The sequence below is a fragment of the Hemitrygon akajei genome, chromosome 6 (assembly GCF_048418815.1).
Source record: "Hemitrygon akajei chromosome 6, sHemAka1.3, whole genome shotgun sequence".
Taxonomy (NCBI): domain Eukaryota; kingdom Metazoa; phylum Chordata; class Chondrichthyes; order Myliobatiformes; family Dasyatidae; genus Hemitrygon; species Hemitrygon akajei.
The window spans coordinates 122,611,657-122,636,172 of NC_133129.1; the positions used below are offsets into that span (position 1 = coordinate 122,611,657).

The 24,516-nt window shown below is 43.7% G+C and overlaps 1 protein-coding gene across 3 annotated transcripts in view; it reads right to left on the minus strand.

The window, feature by feature from the left end:
* The window catches only part of arhgap1 (Rho GTPase activating protein 1), a 518,954-nt gene that overhangs the window by 52,327 nt on the left and 442,111 nt on the right, over positions 1–24,516 (minus strand). For 2 of the 3 annotated variants that reach the window (XM_073049175.1, XM_073049173.1), the window contains exons 2-3: positions 11,294–11,393; positions 7,186–7,354 (exon numbers count right to left, since the gene is read on the minus strand). In XM_073049175.1, the coding sequence (XP_072905276.1) occupies positions 7,186–7,354; positions 11,294–11,393 (269 nt within the window). Of the gene's footprint in view, positions 1–7,185; positions 7,355–10,858; positions 10,975–11,293; positions 11,394–24,516 lie in introns of those variants that run through there. The other variant, XM_073049174.1, reaches the window with a different exon arrangement.

Here is a 24,516-nt window from a genome sequence, read left to right on the forward strand (position 1 = left end):
TGATAAGATTATGCTCAGCACATATGGTGAGAAGCAGTACTCCAATTGAAGTGATGTTACCAATGCCTTCTTTTCCTATGGTACTTTTCCAAAGGTTGAAGCTCCAACCAAATATGGCACTGGAGTTTTTCAACTACATAATGTGAAACTGAAACTCTACAACAAATCAGACACGAGGAAATCTGCAGATGCTGGAAATTCAAGCAACAGACACAAAATGCTGGTAGAATGTCTTGACCCGAAACGTCAACTGTACTTCTTCCTATAGATGCTGCCTGGCCTGCTGCGTTCCACCAGCAATTTTGTGTATGTTACAACAAATTTGTTTGCAGTTTCCAAGAGTCTGCAGAAAACTCTTATAGGTGTTTAGGACTCAGACCTTATCAGGCATTAGTCAAACCACATTTGGAGTATTGTGAACAGTTTAGCACCTTATACTTAGGAAGGGATGTGCTGTCATTGGAGAAAGATTAGAACAGTACGACACAGGAACAGGCGTTCGGCCCACAATGTTGTGCTGAACCAGTTAAAAGCAGATCAAAAACCCCCAAACACTAATCCCTCCTACCCACACAATCATCTTCCTCATATCCATGTGCCTATCTAAATGTCTCTTAAAAGCCTCTAATGTGTTTGCCTTTACCACCATTCCAGGCATCCCCCTGAAAATTACCTTTCACATCACCCTTGAACCTATTCCCTCTCACCAATGCATGCTCTCTGATATTAGATATTTCAACCCTGGGAAACCAATACTCCTGTATCTATGCCTCTCAATCTTATAGAACTCTATCACATTGAGATTGATGGAGTTGTAGATAATGTAGAAGACATTATTTCCCCTCAACCTCCGGCGCTCCAGAGAAAGCAACCTAAATTTATCCTCTCATGATAGTACAGGCCCTCTAAACCAGGCAGCATCCTGGAAAACCTCTTCTGCACCGTCTCAAAAGCCTCAATATCCTTTCTATGGAGGGGCAACCAAAACAGTACACAATACTCCAGATGCGGCCTTACCAGAGTTTTATAAAGTTGCAACATAACCTCTTGACTTTTAAACCCAAAGCCTCGACTAAAAACAAACATCCATAAGCCTTCTTGACCATTTTACCGACCTGTGTAGCCACTTTCAAGGAGCTATGGACTTGGATCAAGATCTCTCTGCTCAGCAACACAGTTAAGGATCTTGGCCGCAATAGTGTACTGTCTCCTTGCATTTACCTTACCAAGGTGCAACACCTCACATTTATCTGGGTTCAATTCCATCTGCCATTTCTTTGCCTATATCTGCAACTGATCTATATTATGTTATATTCCTTGCCAATCTTCTACACTATCCACAATTCCATCAACCTTGATATCATCCACAAACTTACTAACTTACCCATCTACATTTTCATCCAGGTCATTTATATACATAAAAAAAACAGAGGTCCCAGCACAGGTCCTGTGGACCACCAGTAATTGCAAACCTTCAGCTCAAATGTGTCCCTCTGTGTCCATACTACTCTGTCTTCTATGCGCAAGCGAGTACTGGATCCAAACAGCCAATTCGCAGCAGACCCCATGATCGTAATCTTCTGGATTACCCCCCATGAGGGACTTTGTCAAATGCCTTACTAAAATCTATGTAGACAACATCCACTGCCCTACCCTCAGCAACTTATCTCATCTCCTTGCCAAAATCTCATCAAATTGGTAAAACACAAACTGCCCCACACAAAGCCATCCTGGCTCTCCCTAATTAGGCTATGAATTTCCAAATGCTTATATCCTATCCTTAAGAATTTTCTCCAGCTATTTCCCTACAATTGTTGTGAGACTTACCAGTCTACCTAGTTTCCAGGTTTTCCCTTATTCCCTTCTTAAATACAGGTACAACATTAGCCACTTGCCAGTCCTCCGGGAGGACATGAAGATACTGGTCAAGGCTCCAGTAATCTCCAGTCTTGCCTCCTTCAATTACCTGGGGTAAATCCCATCAGGCCCTGGGGATTTATCCACCTTAATACTCCATTTTTAAAATCTTTTTATTGATACATAATCTTCTACAACTATAAAATGATACAAAACTTCAACAAGTTGATAAATATATAATTAAAGCTGAAGGAAAAAAACAGAACCCCAACTAACTAAACTCCTTGCACTCAGAAGATCCCAGTTTGTAATAGAGAAGTTGAATTCCCCCATGACAACAACGCTATTATTTTTACACATTTCCTTAATCTGATTACACACTGCTCCTCAATGTCTCTGTGGCTATTGAAGGGTCTGGTGTACAATCCCATCCTATTCCTGATTTCTATCCAAATGGTCTCGGTGTCCGACCCCTCCATTATGTCTCCCCTAAGTGGAGCTGTCATATTGTCCCTGATTAGTAGTGCAAGTTCCACCCCCCCCCCCACTTTTACCTCCTCCTCCACCTTTTCCAAAACTTTGAATACCCGGTACATCAATCACCTATTCCTGCCCCTCTCTCATCCGTGTATCAGTAATGACTACACCATCGTAGTTCCATGTACTGATCCAAGTTCATCTCCCTTAACCATAACACACCTAGCATTAAAATATACACACTTCAAACTATCGACCCATCATACCTGTTATTTCGATTTTGCCTTTCAATACTTTCTCTGATGTCTGCCTTCCTGTCTGATCCTTCCCTTACTGACCTGATTCTCTGGTTCCCAGCCCCCAGTTTAAACTCTCCGGAACAGCACTGGCAAACCTCCCAGCCCTGAGCCTCCAGCTCAGGTGCAACCCATTCCTCTTGTGCAGGCCATCCCTTCCTCAGATAAGGTTCCAATGATCCTGTCCCCTGCACCATCTCCTCACTGGTGCTATCACCCTTTTCCTACCTGCACTAGCCTGTAGCACTGGAAGTAATCAGATTACTACCTTTAGGTTTACCTAGGTTTATGGAAATGATCCTGGGAATATAAGCAGTTGATGAGTCTGGGCCTGTACTTGCTGGAGTTTAGAAGAATGAGGGGGGAGGGAGATCTAATTGAAAGCTTCTGAAAATTGAAAAGCCTAGGAAGTGTGGATATGCAGGGGATATTTTCAATACTGGGAGAACCTAGGATCAGAGGGAACAGCCTTAGAAGACAAGAAACATCCCTTTACAACACAGATAAGGTGAAATTTATTTAACCAGAACATGATGAATCTGTGAAAGTCACTACTCCATATGGTTGTGCAAGCCAAGACATTGGGTATACTTAAAGCAAAAATTGATACATTCTTGATTAGTAAGGGCATCAAAGGTTACAGGGAGAATGCAGGAGAATGGGGTCGAGAAGAAAAGTAACCAGACAAGATAGAACAGCAGAACAGAATCGATGGGCCAAACGCCGTAATTCTCCTCCAATGTCTTATGGTCCAAAGTGAACTATGAACTAAATATATCACTGGAAGGCCAAAGTCAAACTTATGTAGAGTAAATCTTGTATTCATACAGATACCCGATGACCCTCTTACAAGCAGGCAAAGTTTTTCTCACAAACTGACCTTAAATGATGAAGTCTATGCTTCTGAATGCTTGTGTACTAAAGATCAAAGGTCAACTTTATTCAACAAACACCACTAGTTGGAATTTGTCGTAGTGTGTTGAGGTGACGTGCAACAAAAATATTAAACAATTATAAAGAATAAAGAATTATATAAATTCTGCGCAAATATTTAAATACCAGCATATATTTACAATGCAAACAGAATTTTTGTTAAAATGATTTAAAGTGCTTACAATGCGGAATGTGATTCAGTCCTTTGCAAGGGGGGACATAGGATCAGGAGAAGTAGAGTCTGTGTGGATAGAACTGAGGAACAGTAAGGGCAAAAGGACCCTAATGGGTGTTGTCTACAGGCCACCAAACAGTAGCATGGATATTGGGTGCAAGTTGAATAGAGAGTTAACATTGGCATGTGGCAAAGGTAATGTCGCAGTAGTTATGGGGGATTTCAACATGCAGGTGATCTGGGAGAATCAGGTTGATGCTGGACCCCAGGATAGGGAGTTTGTAGAGTGCCTACGGGATGCATTCTTGGAACAGCTTGTACGAGAGCCGACCAGGGACAAGGCTATTCTGGATTTAGTGTTATGTAATGAACAGGATTTGATAAGCGATCTTGAAGTAAAGGAGCCATTAGGAAGTAGTGATCATAATATGATAAGTTTTTATCTGCAATTTGAGAAGGATAAGGGCAGCTCGGAGGTGTCAGTGTTGCAGTTGAACAGGGGAAACTATGGAGCCATGAGGGAGGAGCTGGCCAAAGTTGACTGGATGGATATCCTAGCAGAAAAGACAGTGGAACAGCAATGGCAGGTATTCTTGGGAATAATGCACAAGGTGCAAAATCAGTTCATCCCCCGGAGAAGGAAGGATTCAAAGGGGGAAAGGGGCCACAGTGGTTGACAAAGGAAGTCAGAGATTGCATAGCATTAGAAAAAAGGAAGTATGACAGAGCTAAGGTGAGTGGGAGGACAGATGATTGGGAAGTTTTTAAGGAACAACAGAACTTAACTAAAAAGGCAATACGGGGAGAAAAAAAATGAGGTACAAACGCAAGCTAGCCAGGAATATAGAGGATAGCAAAAGCTTTTTTAGGTATGTGAAGAGAAAGAAGATAGTTAATTACAATGTTGGGCCCTTGAAGAATGAATTGGGTGAAATTGTTATGGGAAACAGAGAAATGGCAGAACAATTTAATAAGTACTTTAGATCTGTCTTCACTAAGGAAGACACAAGCAATCTCCCAGATGTATGGATGGGCCAAGGACATAGGGTAACAGAGGAAATGAAACAGATTGACATTAGGAAGGAAACGGTGATGAGTAAACTGATGGGACTGAAGGCTGACAAATCCCCAGGTCCAGATGGTCTGCATCCTAGGGTACTAAAGGAGGTGGCCCTGGAAATTGTGGATGCATTGGTAATCATTTTCCAATGTTCCTTAGATTCAGGATCAGTTCCTGAGGATTGGAGAATGGCTAATGCTATCCCACTTTTTAAGAAAGGAGGGAGGGAGAAAACAGAGAACTATCGACCTGTCAGCCTGACATCGGTGGTGGGGAAGATGCTAGAGTCCATTATTAAAGATGAAATAGTGGCATATCTAGATAGCAGTGATAGGATTGGGCCGAGTCAGCATGGATTTACCAAGGGTAAATCATGCTTGACTAATCTATTGGAGTTTTTCAAAGATGTAACCAGGAAGTTAGAGGGGGGAGATCCAGTGGATGTAGTGTACCTCGATTTTCAGAAGGCATTTGATAAGGTCCCACATAGGAGATTGGTGGGTAAAATCAAAGCTCATGGCATTGGGGGGGAAGACATTGACATGGATAGAAAACTGGTTGGCAGATAGAAAGCAAAGGGTAGCGGTGAATGGGTGTTTCTCGGAATGGCAGGTGTGACTAGTGGGGTGCCACAGGGCTCGGTATTGGGACCACAGCTGTTTATGATTTACATCAACGATTTAGATGAAGGCATTGAGAATAACATCAGCAAATTTGCTGATGATACTAAGCTGGGTGGCAGTGTGACATGTGATGAGGATGTTAGGAGAATTCAGGGTGACTTGGATAGGCTGGGTGAGTGGGCAGATACTTGGCAGATGACATTTAATGTGAATAAGTGTGAGGTTATTCACTTTGGGAGTAAGAACAGGAAGGCAGATTATTATCTGAACGGTGTAGAGTTAGGTAAGGGAGAAATACAAAGAGATCTAGGAGTCCTTGTTCATCAGTCTCTGAAGGTGAATGAGCAAGTGCAGCAGGCAGTGAAGAAGGCTAATGGAATGTTGGCCTTTATTACAAAGGGAATTAAGTACAAGAGCAAGGAAATCCTCTTGCATTTGTACAGAGCCCTGGTGAGACCACACCTGGAGTATTGTGTACAGTTTTGGTCTCCAGGGTTAAGGAAGGACATCCTGGCTGTAGAGGAAGTGCAGCGTAGATTCACGAGGTTAATTCCTGGCATAAAAAAGGCTGAGCACTCCTGCCCTAGATTTTTGTGCTCATTTATCTAGAGTGGGACTTGGTGCCAAATGTTCTAAGAGTATAGTTCACTGAGCCAGAGTCATTACTGGGTAGATGTGCCTGTAGATTGAAATGGGATTATACAGGGAGGCAGGTTCCAATTAAGCCTGGAGAATCAAGTCTTCTTCAACTGGATTATGGTTTGTAAACTTGGCATGGAAATAAATCGTAATTGTATGTCAGTTGGCAAATTTGCCTGCAACTAGATTGTGTTTGTGAAGGCTTGACATGGTGATGACAACTTGGACAATGATGTCAGAGCAATGTATTTGTGACAACCTACTATGGATTGCAACTAAGGGTTGCAACATCCAGCTGGAAACTGTACAGTTGTGTGATGTAAAGGACAACAATTTAATCAGACACATTGGTAACATGAGGTCCAAGAAAAATGGTACGAGCTTAGCATCAGATTTATTATCACGACACGACATGCAATTTGTTGTTTCATGATAGCAGTACATTGTACAGACATAACATTACCATATATTACACAAATATAGTCAAAAATGGAAGTAACAAGGTAGTGCTCATGGATTTACTGGTCGTTCAGAAATCCAGTGGTATGGAAATTTCTTAGGGATTGAATCCTTTTAGAGAGAGATCCAAGTTCTACTTTCAGAACTATTATTGTGCATTACTGAGAGGTCTGGGAAGATGAGCAAAGATTTGAACAGCAGACAGCATGGTGACAGATGATATCAAGGCTCAAGAGTGACTATGGGGAGTGCAAGGCTAATGGTGATAGATTGTAAGGCACCCTTTTACAATAGACAGGATAATTGCCCAGGTGACTGACTGCTGGGTTTAAAACTATAAACTTAAAGCAAACAATAGAACAATATTTTTCTGGTGATCATTGTTTTACTGATGGTCTTCTGTGACAACAGAATAGTCCACAAGTGAACCTGGTTCAAGCCAGCAGGGCATAAATAATTTAATAGAGTATCAGCCCCATAAACAGTTTAATAGAAGATCAGCCCTGTTTTAACTTTGATGGGTAAGAAAAATAAACAGGATCTATAACTCTTTCCATCTCCTTAAGATAAGATTTAATAATCATAATTCTGCTCGCTGTAATTGCACACATTGAGTGCTTACATCAAATCCGGCACTCAGCAGCAAATCCACCAGCGGAAACTAACCTGATTTTAAATCTTCATCATCATCATTTTCTAATGGCCAGGACCTATCATCCATTGGAGAAAGTTTGAGCTGTCCAAGTGCATTGGAAGCATCATCGGACACCAGATCATCCTGTAAATCCACCAACAGATCGGCTGTTGCCATACCTGTAACTTCCTTGTAATTCAGCTGTAAAAGTGATTTACAGAAATAATCTTAGTTGCCAAAAAAAGCAGGTGTTTAAAATTAATCAGGCAAGCTTCCATACTTTAATAAACCAGTTTTCTATAACATAGTACTTGTCAAGTCAAACTAGAGTTTCTAGAAAGTATTGGGTCCTAGAGGCAAAAGAAAATAAAATTTAAAAGTAATAGCATGAATCCACTGATAGACCAGACAGAACCTACTCCCTGAGTGCTGCTTCTGCCCGGAACATTGGGGGGAACCCCGCAGCGTCACAGCCGCAGTCCAGGAGCAGCGTTGGAATCTGCGGTAAGATGCTGAACTTTAAATAACTTGAGAGACTGTTTCATGGAAAAGAGCACTGTCACTGTGTTTGGGTTAGCGTTAGCTTCGCCACAGGGACCATCGTGCGCAGGCACTTCTTGGAAATGGTGCGAGGCTTAAGAAGAGCTCATGAACCTTCAGGAGGGTTCACCCGGTTTGAAAACATAACGGTCAATTAGAGAGCGGAGACTGCAGGTCAAATCCATCTAAACAGTCCGGAGAGGCAGCCAGTCTTATGACTTATGACTAATAAGTTAATATGGTTAAGACCTACAAGTATCTGGGAGTACAGTTAGACGAGAAGCTAGACTGGACTGCCAACACAGATGCCTTGTGCAGGAAGGCACAGAGTCGACTGTACTTCCTTAGAAGGTTGGCATCATTCAATGTCTGTAGTGAGATGCTGAAGATGTTCTATAGGTCAGTTGTGGAGAGCGCCCTCTTCTTTGTGGTGGCGTGTTGGGGAGGAAGCATTAAGAAGAGGGACGCCTCACGTCTTAATAAGCTGGTAAGGAAGGCGGGCTCTGTCGTGGGCAAAGTACTGGAGAGTTTAACATCGGTAGCTGAGCGAAGGGCGCTGAGTAGGCTACGGTCAATTATGGAAAACTCTGAACATCCTCTACATAGCACCATCCAGAGACAGAGAAGCAGTTTCAGCGACAGGTTACTATCGATGCAATGCTCCTCAGACAGGATGAAGAGGTCAATACTCCCCAATGCCATTAGGCTTTACAATTCAACCGCCAGGACTTAAGAACTTTTTAAAAGCTATTATTAATGCTTTTTGAGATAGTGATTTAGTTGCATATCATATTTTTTTACTGAGTTAAGTATTGTATGTAATTAGTTTTGCTACAACAAGTGTATGGGACATTGGAAAAAAGTTGAATTTCCCCATGGGGATGATTAAAGTATCTATCTATCTATCATCTATCTATCTAATGAGTAGTGACTAAGGACTAATGACTGATGGAACTAACAGAACTATCAAACTGCCGCACTTGCGAAAAATAAAAGGAGGAAGAAGGAAAAGTCGCTTGGTCATTGAGTGGAATCCGGTTAAAAAACCTTCGGATAGGCGCATTCAATCTCTTTCAAGTGGGGAAGATGCACATGTTCAAAGAAGAACAAGAACTCCGACTTGACAGTACTCTTCTTGGTGCTACTATAAATGTTTCAAATACATAACTGCACTCTTGATCCTCCAGGTACACATCCTCCTGCACACTACCTGAGCTGTCAGGAACCTGACACAACTCCTAAGCTAGCTTACACTCCCATCTAAGGTTGGGAGTGCAAGTCTGTTTTCCTGATTTATTTACTGGATTCCTAATTTGGCAGGAGTGCAGTAGTTTAGTCAATAAAACGGTTTTCTCTTCCTTACTCTTACTCATATCAAATTACTTTCTTTTCTATTTCAAAGGGAAATATACTGATTCAAAAACAAACAATCCAGCCTTATACCTAATATAATTATCTTTTAAATGTTCTAGGCTTTTATTGATTTTAAAAGTGCAAGTCAGCTTTTCAGGCCAGAGTCACAGTTTTCCCGGAATTCCTGTATGCTTGTTCCATGGACTTCACTATCCAGAATGAAAGCCATGATAACACTTGATGAGACAACTACAACTGAGCACTGCTCGAGAAGTGGGAACATACAACCTAATAACGCACAGTTGCCAGAAAAAGTTTGTGAACCCTTTGCAATTACATGGTCATGTTACTGACAGGGCCTGCTCTTCTCAAGAATGATCTGTTTATGTGCACCATGCCTCGATCAAAACAACTTTCAGAGGACCTTAGAAGAAGAATTGTAGAAATGGATGAAGCTGGAAAAGGCTACAAATGCATCTCTAGAGACCTGAGTGTTCATCAGTCCACAGTAAGAGAAATTGTCTACAAATGGAGGAAATTCAGTACTGTTGCTACTTTCCCTAGAAGTGGGTGTCCTGCACAGATCACACCAAGAGCACAACGTGCACTGCTGAAGGAGGCGAAGAAGAATCCAAGGGTAACAGCAAAATACCTACAGAAATCTCTAGAACTTGCTAAAGTCTCTGTTCATGTGTTCATTGAACAAGTATGGTGTTCATGGAAGGACACCTCGGAGGAAACCACTGTTCTCCAAAAGAAAAACAATGCTGCACGTCTCAAGTTTGCAAAAGACCACCTGGATGTGCTACAATGCTTCTGGACCCATTCTGGGGACAGATGAGACAAAAGTTGAACTTTTTGGCAGAAATGTACACTATGTTTGGAGGGAAAAGAGCACTGCACACCAACACCAAAACCTCATCCCAACTGTGACGCGTGGTAGAAGGAGCATCACGGTTTGGGGCTGCTTTGCTGCCTCAGGGTCTGGACAGCTTGCAATCTTAGAGGGAACAATGAATTCAAAATTGTAATACGATATTTTACAGTAGAATGTAGCGGTCCGTCACCTAAGCTTAAGAGAAGTTGGATGATACAAGACAATGATCTGAAGCACAAGAATAAATCAACAACAGAAAGATTTAAGAAGAAAATTTGTTTTATGGAATGGCCAAATCAGAGTCCAGACCTTAACCTAATTGAGATGCTGTGGCATGACCTGAAGAGGGCTGTTCATGCAAGGTATACTGATGAACTGAAACAGTTTTGTACAAAGGAATGGTCTAAAATTTCCCCTCGCTATTATGCAAGTCTGATCAGCAGCTACAGTGAATGTTTGACAGACTTTATTGCTGCTAAAGGAGATTCTACCAGTTATTAAATAAAGGGTTCACATACATTTTCCAGCCTGGACTGTGAATTATTAGACAAAGCATTCAATAAAGACATAAAAAGTACAACTGCTTATGTTATTAGTTTAAGCAGGTTATATTTGTTTATTATTGTGACTTAGATGAAGATCAGACCACTTTTATGAATAATTAATGCAGAAACCAGATAATTGCAATAAGTTCACAAACTTTTTCTTGCAACCGCATGTCGGACAAGTTATCAAAACAAAATATTCTGGTGACAGAACCCACTTTCAGGAAATTAATAAGGTTGGATAAAACATGCAAAAACAGGGTTCATTGCCCAACTAACGCATGATTAATCAGATTACAATATTGCACTTTTAGCATACGTCAGTACTGTTTACATGCAGCGATTCAATCGTCATGATAAACATCTCCATTACCGGTGCAAAATCATCACCTTAGAGAAGAAACTAAACCACTTTAGGAACGTAACACAGCCAGAAGTATGGTGGGAAGGTAGAAATATTCCAGGGCGAATTCCAGAACTAGTGGTGGGGGGGCGATGCAATGAAAATAAAGCAGTCCGTGGGGAGGGGGGAATTCCAGAACGAGTGGTGGGGGGCGATGCAATGAAAATAAAGCAGTCCGTGGGGAGGGGGGAATGAAGAGGGAAAGGAATAGTGAAGGGGGCAAAGAGTATGGTTGGGCAGCGAGGTGAAAGGAAGCAAGGAGGAAAACAAGGGACAAGTTCCGACAGAGAGAGGGGAGGTGGGACTGATCGAACTGGGGAGCGAGACAACTGGATGAAAAGCAGAGTTGTACGGAGGAAGAGGTGCCCAGACAGTCGGGGGCAGGGGGATCCCCTCTGCACCCTTCCCCCGTTTCCACTCACCTCTCGCCTCCTGCACCCTCCGCTCTCTCGGCTTCTCACTCTCACCTCCCCTGTCAAGACAGAAATTCTCAGCTGCAGCTCGCCACCTGAACCGGAAGCCGTTCCCACCCCGGTCCGCCCGGCTTTACTTTCCCGCACCGACCGCATCATCACAAATTTCCAAGTCCCTCTGCAATTGCTGTCCCCACAAACATCATTTCTGACCCTACTGAGGAGAAGGCGGGAATGGTATCACTGTTCGTAGAAAACCTACAGCACAATACAGGTCCTTCGGCCTGCAGTTAGTGAACATTGTTATTTTTTTGTTTTATATTTTATGAATAACTTTTATCATATACCGGGGTGCTCTCTTCAGTTACCTGTTAAGGTAACCGTAGCCTTTGGCCAGGTGGTGCCCAGCCTTCATAGAATATTTCAACCCTTAACCACCACACCGTCCCGTTGGAAGGTCAACAGTGGTGGCCAAGTCACTGCCCATCTGCTCCTGACTTCTAGCTCAACTCCTCCCACCTGCTCCATATCCAGCAAGAGATTCTTTCTGCCTCCTCCCCCATCCTGTGAGCTGCTTGGTTCTTGCTCTTTTCATCAAGGCCCAGCGCAGACAGCAACCTGCATGCCAACCTTGCCGGGAACCCTCCACAGCCGATCTCCATGGGGAATAACCACATCTGCCATCCTTTATCCCTGCACTCCTGGACTAAGAACTGGTATTTCAGAGCCTTCCTCTCCTGAGCCTCCTCACATCCTTCCTCCCATTGTACTGTGAGGTCCACCAGGATGATTTTCTTGTCTTTGGAGGACCACAGTACAGTGTCTGGTCAAAGTGTGGTTTGCACCACCTCTGGGAACTGCAGCTTCCTCCCCACATTGTCCCTCATCTCCAATGATTTGGCAGCTTGCAGCAGATTGGATTTAGGCCTCCTTGATGAAAATTGACTGCCCCCTGTTTGCCTCTCTGCCAGCCGGTCTCTTAACGCCTCTCCCGCTCCAGTGTGTTAGCAAGGGACAGCAGAACCTTGTTGTGGCACCACCTATACCTTCTTGTGTTAAAGCTGTTTTGCATCCTGACTGTGAGTGCCAGTGAACCCTGCTGACCACAAAGCTGGCAGTTAGGGTCCTCTCTCAGCCCCCATGGGTGTAGGGAGAATGTCATACATGGACCGCAGGAGGAAAGAAATGTGGAAGGGCTGCAGTCTCCAAAGCTCTGCCCAAGTGATCTTGCACTTGGGAAGATCCAATTTCATTCAGGCATCCTGTGACTCCAACTCCACTGCCTTCGATACCCGCCTTTCATCCTTGTGGTTCCACACCTCTGCCTGGACCATGTCCCGCCTACCCCTTGCACTTGAACTCCCCCTACCCCTTGCACTTGAACTCCCCCATCATTGGAAGTGTGCAGAGCCGAGGCCTTGCAGTCCCAGGCATGGGTTGCTGATGATGTCTTTCAAATGCAAGGAGCTCACTGCTTGGTTTAAGGCTGAGTTGGCAGCCCAATTTGTGCCTGATCTTGTTGTGATTTCTGCTTGGTTTATTAGCTTGTCATCGGAGCCCCTCGCTGTAAACACAACTCTACACTTTGCCATCTTGAACAAGAGTTGCAACAGACCTGATCATATCTAAAGCCCCACTAAAAAACCTTGGTATAGCCCGTCTTACATTTACCAGGGAGTCTGGTTTTATTGCTCTTCATCAGCCACTCTTCAGTCTGCTTTACAGTATCGGTGGTGCTGGCGTAGTCTGACATTGCCTCATTAAACCACTTTCCAAGACAAGTTCAAATTAAATTTATTATCAAAGTATAAGATAATACAACCCTAAGATTCATTTTCTTGAGGCATTCACAGTAAGTCCTAGAAACACAATAACATCAATGGAAGACCACGTCCAACAAGATGGACAAACAACCAACGTGCAAAAGACAACAAACTGTGCAAATACAAAAGAAAAATAACAATAAATATCAAAAACATGAGATGTAGAATTTGTGAAAATGAGTCCATAGGTTGTGGGAAGAGTTCAGTGATGTGGGGGTGGAGAAGTGAAGTTATCCCCTCTGGTTTAATAGGCTGATGGTTGAGAGATAATAACTGCTCCTGAACCGAGTATGGGGGTCCTGAGGCTCCTGCACCTTCACGCAGCTGTAAGAAGAGGGCATGGCCTGGGGTGGTGGGGGGGGGGGGGGGGGTTCTTCGTGATGGATGCTGCTTTCCTGCGACAATACTCCGTTTAGATGTGCTCAGTGGTTCAGTGGTGGGGAGGGCTTTACTGGTGATGGTCTGGCCCTTAACCACTACTTTTTGTAGGATTTTCCATTCAAGGGCATTGGTATTCCCATACCAGGCCGTTATGCAACCAATCAATATACTCTCCACCACACATCTATAGAAGTTTGTCAAAGTTTTAAGTATCATGACGAACCTTCAGTGGGTACCTCAGACTGCAAACCAAGAGTTTAAAGACGTTGGTGAACACTCCAGCTACCATTTCCTGGGTCTTGTAGAGATTAAGGAAGAGATTATTTGCCTGGCACCAAGCCTCAAGCTCTTCCACCTCCTCTCTGTTGTGTCATCAGCAAACTTGACAATGTGATTACTCAGGTGTTTGGCCATGCAGTCACGTGTTGGCAGAGCGTATAGAACTGGGCTGTGCACACAGTAGATCATGGGGAGGAGGGGTGGTTGTGCATCCTGACTATCTGAGGTCAGTTGGTTAGGAAGTCCATCACCCAGTTGCACAGTGGTGTATTTAGACTGACAAGAAGGAGGCTGTTCACAAAGGATTTGGAGTAACAATTATTTCATTCTCCTTTACACTATTGAGCTCTGGAAATGGCATTAAAAATCTTGAATTTTAAATTTTGGAACTTGTACCCATCTACAATTCTGCTACAGGTTGCTTGTTTTCTGGGTAAGCACTATGTAGGTCCTGTAATTAACTTATATGGATCTTGTTAATTTGATTCATATAAATCCATCAATTCATCCACGGTCATAAAAATACATAAAGTAAAGCTGAAAGATGATACATGCAATGACAGAAGGATGTTGCATCCTTCACTACCATCCTCATCACCTCTGCTACAGCAAAATATTACAGAAAAAAATGACAAAATATGTGATGAAATTAGCATGTGATGATAGAAGCCATCAGAGGTTTACAAATTCAGTTATAATGACATGAACTAATCACTTTTGCCCATCCCCTTCATGCCAGATTTTCAGTTTGGTTTGCAGGTCCTGCTACCTCAACACAGTGCTATCCCTGTGTGGTGAACTAGATATACCTGTCTGACTGCTCCTGTGGCTCCTCCCACAGACCCCTGTATAAAGGCGACTGTGGGCTGCTGCTCTCCCTCATTTTCCCCAGGATGTAGTGCTGTTTATTCTTCCAGTCAATAAAAGCCGATATCTCACTTCCTAAGTCTCAGCGTGAGTTATTGATGGTGCATCACCCTGTGCCTGAAAGTAACTAAAGGGGAATATTCTTCTCTTAAACATGAGGAAGTCTGCAGATGCTGGAAACCCAGAGTAGCGCACACAAAATGCTAGAGGAACTCAACAGGTCAGGCAGGATCCATGGAAATGAATAAATCTTGAATTTTGGATTTTGAGATGTTTTGGGCCAAGACCCATGTTCAGGTCTGAAACGGAAAGGTGAAGATGCCAGAACAAAATGGTGAGGGGAGGGGAAAGAGGCTAGCTAGATAGGGGAAGCCAAGTGGGTGGGAAAGGTAAAGGGGCTGGAGTGGAAGAACCTGGTAGGAGAAGAGAGTGGACCAGAGAAGAAGAGGAAGGAGGAGGGGGCCCAGAGGGAACTGATAGGCTGATGAGAAGAGGTGAAAGGCCAGAGTGGAGAATAGAAGCAGAGGGGAGAGGAAAGGAAAAAAATATGAGAGGGAGAAATAGATTGGAACTACACAGTCAGAATATAAGGTGGTGTTCCTTCACCCTGATTATGGCCTCATGTTGACACAAGAAGAGGCCAAGACCTGTTAGAGCATTTTTGGAAGGTTAGACAATATAGTAATTAACTTCAGCTACTGACTCCAGCCTGTAGTCTTCAGATCCAAATATGAACTGTGGATTAAATCTAAAATGCAGCTCTGAACAATGGATTCCTAAGACAGAGAACCATAGTTAATTGGAAGATGAGATAAAGCTGATTACATTCATTATTTTGGTGTCTGCCATCTGGGTGTGAAGAGGGAGGCATGTAGTTCAAAGGAAGTATTATAAATATGAATTGTCCTTTAATCTTCAGCCTATAAAATGTTGTGTAATGTTGGGTCAGGCAGAGCTTTTGCTCCAAAAGGGTTTCATTATGATGCTGCTGTATCTAATTTTATTCAATAAAGAGACTACTTCATATCTATCAGTACTTTCCTCCAGTGACTTTGTTGATGTGACAACAAACCAACTTGTCAAAATGGGAATGGGAATAGGAATTAAAATATTGGATCACTGGGAAGTTACGCTTTTGGCTGCTCATCAAAAATGGGCAGCACCAAGTGTTACCTCACCAGGAAGGGCTGTTTGGGGCCCTGAATGGTGGTGAGGGAGGAGGTGAATGGGCAGGTGTAGGACTCTTGCAGGGATAGTGCCGAGAGGGAGATTTTGGGAAGGGATGAATTGTGAAGGAACCAATCCCTGTGGAAAGCAGAGAGGGGGAGGTAAAGAGATGTTTAGCATTAGGATCCCTTTGGAGGATGATGTGCTGGATATGGAGTCTCACGGGATGGTGAGTAAGGACAAGAGGAACTCTATCACTGTTAAGATGGGGTGAGCGCAGATGTTTGGGAAATGAAGGAGATGTGGGTGAGGGCAGCATCAATACTGGATGAAGGGATATGCCACTCTTTGAAGAAGGAAGACATCTCTGATGTCCTGGAATGGAAAGCCATGTTCTGGGAGCAGATGTGGCGGAGGCAAAGGAACTGAGAAAAGGGGTTAGCATTTTTACAGGAGACATGCTGGGAAGAGGTATAGTCAAGGTATGGTAGGTCTATAAAAGGTGTTGGTCGACAGCTTGTCTCCAGCAATGGAGACAGGGAGAGCGAAGGAGGGGGCGAGGAAATGTTAGAAATAGACCAAGTGGATTTAAGGGCAGGGTGGAAGTAATTGAGCTCTGATCGGCAATCAATCCAGACATCAGAAGTTTGAGAGGGGATGATTTCAATCAGATCCACTGACCAAGTAGAAAAAGGCAGCGTAGGATGGCATCTGCATAACTGAGCTCTGACCAGTGACCGGTCAGCATTGGGAATTGATTAGCAAGAGCAAGTTAAAGGAAGGCAGAGGCAAGCACAGTGGCCATTGTTGCAGTGGACAGGGTCAGGGTGGAGATCTTGAGGCTTTAGCTCAGAGGCTTCAGTCCGAGAAAGCAAAAAAAAAATAAAGCTCCAGGTAAGTTTTTTTCCCTTCTCTTCTTTATATCTACTCAGCAGAGATGCCAGGCAGGGTAATTAAATGCTTCTCTTACAGGATGTGGGAAGGCAGGGAGACCTCTAGTGTCTCTGATGACTACAGCTGCGAGAGGTGCATCCAGCTGCAGCTTCTAACAATCTGTGTTAAGGAGATGGAGCTGGACTAGATGAACTCCAGATCATTCCGGAGGCTGAGGGGGTGATAGTTAGGACATACAGAGATGTTGTTACACCCAAGGTGCAATTCATGGGAAACTGGGTGACAGTCAGGAATTAATAAGTCAGTGCAGAGTAACCCTGTGGCCATGCTCTTCAACAACAGTATATCACTTCAGATTCTGTCGGAGGGGAGAGACCTAACAGAGGAAAGTCACAGTGATCGGGTCTCTGGCACTGATTCTGCCTCTGAGACTGAGAAGGAAAGTGGTGGGGGGGGGAAGAGGCACACTATGGAGATAGGGGATTCATTAGCTAGGGGAATGGACAGGAAGTTCTGTGGGCGAGAGCGAGATAGGTACCCAGAAAGTATGTTGCCTTCCAGGTGCTGGGGTGCAGGAGATCTCTGATCGAGTCCTCTGCATTCTTAAGTGGGAGGGTGAATAGCCAGAAGTTATGGTCCATGTAGGTACCAGTGACATGGGTAGGGTGAGTGATGAGGTTCTACATCGAGAGTTCAAGGATTTAGGTGCCAGATTAAAGGGCAGGACCTCCAGGGTTGTGAACTCAGGATTGCTACGCATGCCATGTGTGAGTGAGGCCAGAACTAGGAAGATTATACAGTTTAACACATGGCTAAGGAGTTGGTGTAGGGAGGGAGGGCATAGGATTTTTGGATCATTGGGCTCCCTTCCAGGGAAGGCGAGACCTGCACAGAAAGGACAGTTTGCAACTGAACTGGAGGGGGACTAATATCCTCGCAGGAAGGTTTGCTAAAACTGCATGGTGGGGTTTAAACTAGAGTTGCAAGGGGATGGGAACCAGAGTGCCAGAACAGTTAGTGGAGAGGTTGTGGAGGCAGATCTCCTCAAACAGAGTCAGAGTCAAAATTTGAGCATGGTGTGACTAGTGTCCTGAGCCCTGAATATGTATGTTGAATTGTAGGAAAGACAGATGAATTCAGGGCATGGATCAACACCTGGAAATATGACATTTCTATCCATTAGTGAGTCAAGTTGCAGGAGGGGCAGGACTGGCAGCTCAGTATTCCGGGGTTCCGTTGTTTCAGACGTGACAGGAGTGCCTGGAGACTCATGACAAGATAGGCCAAAGCCAGCATGGTTTCGTGAAAGGAAAATCCTGCCTGGCAAACCTCCTGCAGTTCTTTATCTTGCTTAGCAAGATAAGAGCCCATGGAATTACAGGGAAGTTACTAGCATGGGTGGAGCATTGGCTGGTCGGCAGAGAAAACAGAGAGTGGGAATAATGGGCTCCTATTCTGCCTGGCTGCTGGTTACCAGTGGAGTTCCACAGGGGTCAGTGTTGGGACCGCTGCTTTTTATGATGTATGTCAGTGACTTGGACAATGGGATTAATGGATTTGTGGTTAAATTTGCCGATGATACAAAGATAGGTGGAGGAGCGGTTAATGTCGAGGAAACAGAGAGCTTGCAGAGGGACTTAGATAGTTTAAGGGAATGGGCAAAGAAGTGGCAAATGAAATACAATGTTGGAAAGTGTATGGTCACTCACTTTGGTGGAAGAAATAAACAGGCAGACTATTATTTAGATGGAGAGAGAATTCAAAATGCAGAGATGCAAAGGGACTTGGGAGTCCTTGTGCAGGATACCCTAAAGGTTAACCTTTGGGTTGAGTCGGTTATGAAGAAGGTGAATGCAATGTTGGCATTCATTTCTAGAGGTATAGAATATAAGAGCAGGGTTGTGGTGTTGAGGCTTTATAAGGCACTTGTGAGATCACACTTGGAGTATTGTGTGCAGTTTTGGTCTCCTTGTTTTAGAAAGGATATACTGACATTGGAGAGGGTTCAGAGAAGATTCACAAGAATGATTCCAGAAATGAAAGGGTTACCAAATGAGGAACATCTGGCAGCTCTTGAGTTGTATTCCCTGGAGTTCAGGAGAATGAGGGGAATCTTACAGAAACATTCCGAATGTGAAAAGGCCTGAACAGATTAGATATGGCAAAGTTACTTCCCATTGTAGGGGATTCTAGGACAAGAGGACACAACTCCAAGATTGAAGGACACCTTTGTAGAACTGACATGCAGAGAAATTACTTTAGTCAGCAAGTCTATGGAATTTGTTGCCACGAGCGACTGTGGAGGCCAAGTCATTGGATGTATTTAAGGCAGAGATAGATAGGTTCTTGATTAGCCAGGGCATCAAAGGGTATGGGGAGCAGGCAGGGGAGTGGGGATGACTGGAAGAATTGGATCAGCCCATGATTGAATGGCAGAGCAGGCCAAATGACCTACTTCTGCTCCTATATCTTATGGTCTTATGGACAGAGCAGGAGGGATTAAAGAGGAGGGGTGGTGTTACTAGTCAGGGAAAATGTTATGGCAGCGCTCCGTCAGGACAGACTGGAGAACTCATCCAGTGAGTCGTAATGGCTGGAACTGAGAAATAAGAAAGATACGACCACATTGAAGGGGCTATTTTACAGACCACTCAACATTCTGAGGGATTTAGAGGAACACGTTTGTAGAGAAACCGCAGACTTTTACGAGAAATACAGATTATGATCATAGGTTATTTTAACTTTCCACATATTGACTGAATCCCATACTGAGAAAGGACTAGATGGGACAGAATTTGTCAAATGTGTTCAGGAAAGTTTCCTCCATCAGCACATAGATGTTCCAATGAGAGAGCATATGATACTGGGTCTGCTATTAGGGAATGAGACAGGGCAGGTGACAGAAGTTTATGTAGGAGAATATCTAGTGTCCACATTGCCATTAGTTTCAAAGTAAATATGTAAAAAGATATGTCTGGTCCGCAGGATGAGATTCTACATTGGAGAAAAGCCAATTTTGATGATATCAGAAATGGTCTGGCAAGTGTGGATTGGGATAGGCTGTTTTCTGGCAAAGGCATACTTAGAAAGCAGAAGGCCTTGAAGAATGAAATTTTGAGAGTACAAAGCTTGTATATGCCTGTCAGAATAAAAGGTAAAGATAAAAGTGTAGGGAACCTTGGTTTTCAAGAGATATTGAGATCCTGGTTAAGAGAAAAATGGAGGTGCATAGCAGGTATTGGCTGGCAGGAACACATGAGATGCTGATGGTGTACAAGTAATGCAACAGAACACTTAAGAAAGAAATCAGGAAAGCTAAGAGGAGATTTGATAGAGGTATGCAAAATTATGAGGGGCATAGATAAGGTAAATGCAAGCAGGCTTTTTCCACTGAGATTGGGTGGAACTACAAGCAAAAAGTCATGGGTTAAGGGTGAAAGGTGAGAAATTAAGGGGGAACATGAAGGGAAACTTCTCTTCTCTTAGAGGGTCGTAAGAGTGTGGAATAAGCTGCCAATGTGAGTGATGCATGCAAACTCAATTTCCACACAATTGAAGTTTGGATAGATATGTGGATAGTAGGGGTATGGAAGGTTAAGGTCCTAATGCAGGTCGATGGGATAGGCAGTTTAAATGGGTTTGGAATGGACTAGATGGGCCAAAGGGCCTGTTTCTGTGCTGTACTTCTCTATGATTCGAGAGGTAAACTTGGCTCAGCATGGGTACATAAAGCAGCACGAATTCAGTTGCCAATGTAGTGGAGGAAGAGTTGGGGAGTATTACCGGGGAAGGCTTTGAACATGGACTGCTCTACGCAGCCAACAGAGGAAGGCACTGCTGGGGCCATGCAGGTGCCCATGGCTACTCCTTGAGTGTGGAGGAAGTGTGAGGAACTAAAACAAAAATAGATGAGGGTGAGGAGCAGCTCTGCCAGACAGAGGAGGGTGGTGGTGTCGGGGAATTCTCTTTCAGTGGCTTCAACTGTAGATAACTCTGAATGCTGACTATAAGTAAGGTTCCTGCTGAGGACTTCACTGTTTCAGCATTCTGAACTCACTGGCAGTAGAAACATACACACAGCACCTGCCTGCAGTGGGAGCAGACACCCTAGCTGTGAATATTGTATTGCCAGCCACCCCATGGTTGCAGTCTGGTTGGAAAGCCAGAGCTTCAACCTGAAACATCGCTGGTTCTTTCATTCCCACTGGTGCTGTTTGGCCATCTGAGTTCCTCCAGCAGATTCTGCCTCTGGATTTCAGCATCTGCAGTTTCTCATGTCTTAATGCAATCATTCTGTGCCCCCCCCCCCCCACACCGTGCACTTCCTGGCTAGTCTTCTTCCTCCAACTGGGTTATGGTTGGCAAGTTAGCAGATTTCTGAGCAGAGGGGGTATCCTGTGATTGTACAATACCAAAAACAAAAGAACAAGGGAACGCAGAAGGCAAGGCACCTATAGGAATGCTGGGAAGAACAGTGGGGAGACAGAGACAGAACGTCTGTGAAATGAGGGGAGGAATCATTTGAAAGGACAGATCAGCCACTTCCTTATCTCTACCCATTACATCCTTGCCTTCTGTCGGGGAGAACATTTTCAACTTTCTCCAGTTCCACCTACCATGGATAGTCTTAAGGAATGGAAGAAAATTGTCCCAACGCCCACAAACCCCCTTTCCCGCTCCCTCTGTCTTCTCAGCAAGCTTTGCATTACTGGCAATCTTATCCTTCAAGTCAAAGGGGAAAAAAAACATGGTCTGTGTTGGCTTGAAGTTTTAGATTGGCTGCCTGTGTGATTGTGAACAAGTGAGTTTTAAAATGAGAGAGTTGAAAGAATTTCAATTGGTATTGCTCTGTAACCCTGGAAATTCACTCCTGGCATTAACCTGATGTTTGATCTCCTCTCAGCGCGACCAATCTAGTGCCCTCCCAAGTGTTACCCACTTCCCATTCCTCTTGACATTGCTGCACTGGGTGATTGGTCAGACATTTACATGTTCGAAGCCTGGTGTGCTCCGCTCGGCTGCATAATTTTGCTTTACTCACAGACACTTATCGGGCAGCCCTTGAGAAAACAAATACACCACACACCTATTTGTACAAGGAGGTGAAAAGGGTGCTGGTGCCATTGACATAAACAGGCAAGACTTCTCATATAGAGAACATTAAAACTCCAAAGATCTGGCATGCTCAAGACTGTGATACTGCTGGACTAGCAGATTCTCAAAAGTAATAGATAGTTAAACATTAAACTCACCTTTTTTAGCTCCTCTTATTAATTTTCTAGTGAATCTAGTAAATATCAAGGGAATGCAGAACTGAGGGATCCTGTGAGTTTCAAGAGAGTGCAATAAAAAGGATATGTAACAGTTGAGTCCTCAAGTTGGTATAACTGACTCTACGATCAGGTGCTATATAAAGGAAACAGATGTTGCTCATTTATCCAGTAGTTTCCTATGAAAAGGAACTAAATGGTATCTATTTGATTGATAGTTGCATGGGACTGGTGATAGGTAAAGGAAGTGGTAAAATAAGTTAACTTGTAGAGGAACTCCAGTAACAGGACTAGACAGAAGAACAGAGAAGTTCTCCTGTCCAGTCCTGTGGATGATATTAAAATAGATGGTGTTATAGTCAGTGCAGAACACTATGAAAAATTATAGAGGGATCTTAATTAGATAAGAATGTGGTCTGAGGATTGGCAAATCACTTTCATTTGAGGTAAATGATTATTTTGCATTCTTGGCGATCAAACTAGTGTAGGACTTATACAATGAACGGCAGAGCCCTCAGAATACAAGGGCAGAAATGGCTGGAAGTGGCATCACAGGTAGGTAGGGAAGGCATTAGGTACAGTAATCTTCATCAGTCATGGCATTGAGAATAGGAGTTGGGAAGTTATGTTGCAGTTGTTATAAGATGTTGGTGAGGCTGCACTTGGACAGCTTTGCTCACCCTGCTATAAGAAAGATGTTATTAAACATGAAAAATTGTAGAAAAGGTTTACCAGGATGTTCTCTGGACTTGGAGGAGGGAGGGGGCCCGAGCTACAAGGAGAGATGCATCGGAGGACTTTGTTCCTGGAATGCAGGAGATTGAGGTCATAGACAGGGTAGACATGGTGAAAGTACATTTTTTTTCGCAGAGGGGTGCTAAGAACAAGAGGACATAGGTTTAAGATCAGCGGCAAGAGATTTAAAAGGGATATCCTTCCATACGTCAAATATTAGGAATCAGAGGAAGAGTAGAGCGAAGAGGATGGAGCAGAAGGCTTGGTAAGAGCAGACCGAAGAAAGGTGGGAACTGGAGGGAATGAAGAAGGGAGGATGAGGAGGGGGGAATAGAGAAGAAGGAAGAATTTGAGAAGAGGGAAAAGGAGAACGAGGAGTGGAATGGAGGGGTGGAAAAGAAAGGTCCAGGAGCCGCAGGCGGAAGAGGGAGGAAATAGCAGGCTGAGGGAGGAAGGAAGGAGAGAAGGAAAAAAGGGATGATGGGAGGGAAAAAGCGGAAGGGAAGGGGAAGAAAGTGGAAAGGATTTGGGAGAACAGAGGAGGGAAGTGGAAGGAGAGGAGGCCGATTAGGTGAGGGGAGAAGGGGCAGGTGGAATGGTGGAGGAGACTTAGAGGGGTAGAAAGTCAGTGGGGTGGGGAGATGGAGTGAGGGAATTGGAGGGAAAAGAAGGAGGTGTGAAGACGAGATCAGGATGAAGTTGAGGAGGGAGACTCTGAGTGGACAGTGGAGAAGAGAGGCAGAGGTGAATGGGTGGGGAAGGAGTGGATAGGTGGGTGGTTTTAAAAATAAAGGCCTAAAGATACTCAGTTTCTTGTGAGCTGTAATGATTTGTAACTCCAAAACATTAAATCAAGGGAGCTGGGAGGTAACTTGAGTATATTCTTAGTTTTGCTTTAAGCGAGGCATGCTCCTGTCGGTGGTTATGTGATGATGTATGCAATTCACGTATTTTACATATAACCCATAATGAATTATTTAAACAAATGAAGGATGCTTACTCAAGCAATACATTAACAATATTACTCAAATATTAAATATTACTTAAATACACAATATGAGTAACCTGCTGTCCCAGGAACCAATATGGTGAATCTTCATTATAGTCTCTTCATTAAAGCAAGTATTGCCTTAGTTTTACTAAAAGCACCACTTATATTCAATACTCCAAGGTCCCATGAATTGTAGTTAAACATGCTTGCTCTTGTACTCAACGTTTTTAGCCAACACAATTTGCTTTACTAACTATCCTGAATATTCACTTCCAGTTACTTAGGTGTGACAGCAATACCCGTTCGAACACCAACCCTTTTGCTGAAAAAAAAACTACTCAGATGATCAGGGAAAAGGGTGAAGAGTTGGGGAGGAAATTTAGGGGGAGAGGCTATAAGCGGCAAAGGAAGTTTGTGACAATGAGACAAGATTCAACACACACACACACACACAATGCTGGAGGGGGTCAGCAGGTCAGACAGCATCTGTGGAAAAGAGTAAACAATTGACATTTATCGGGAATGGAAAGGAAGGGGGAAGGAGTAGTATTAAGAAGGTAGAAGTACAAAGAGGCAGGTGATAGGTGAAGGAGGGGTTAATGTTTGTTAATATGACAAGATGTCCTGATAAGGTGGTTGAACAAATTAGGTCTTTATTCTTTGGAGTATAGAAGGTTGAGGGGGGACTTGATAGAGGTATTTAAAATTATGAGGGGGATAGATAGAGTTGACGTGGATAGGCTTTTTCCATTGAGAGTAGGGGAGATTCAAACAAGAGGACATGAGTTGAGAGTTAAGGGGCAAAAGTTTAGGGGTAACACAAGG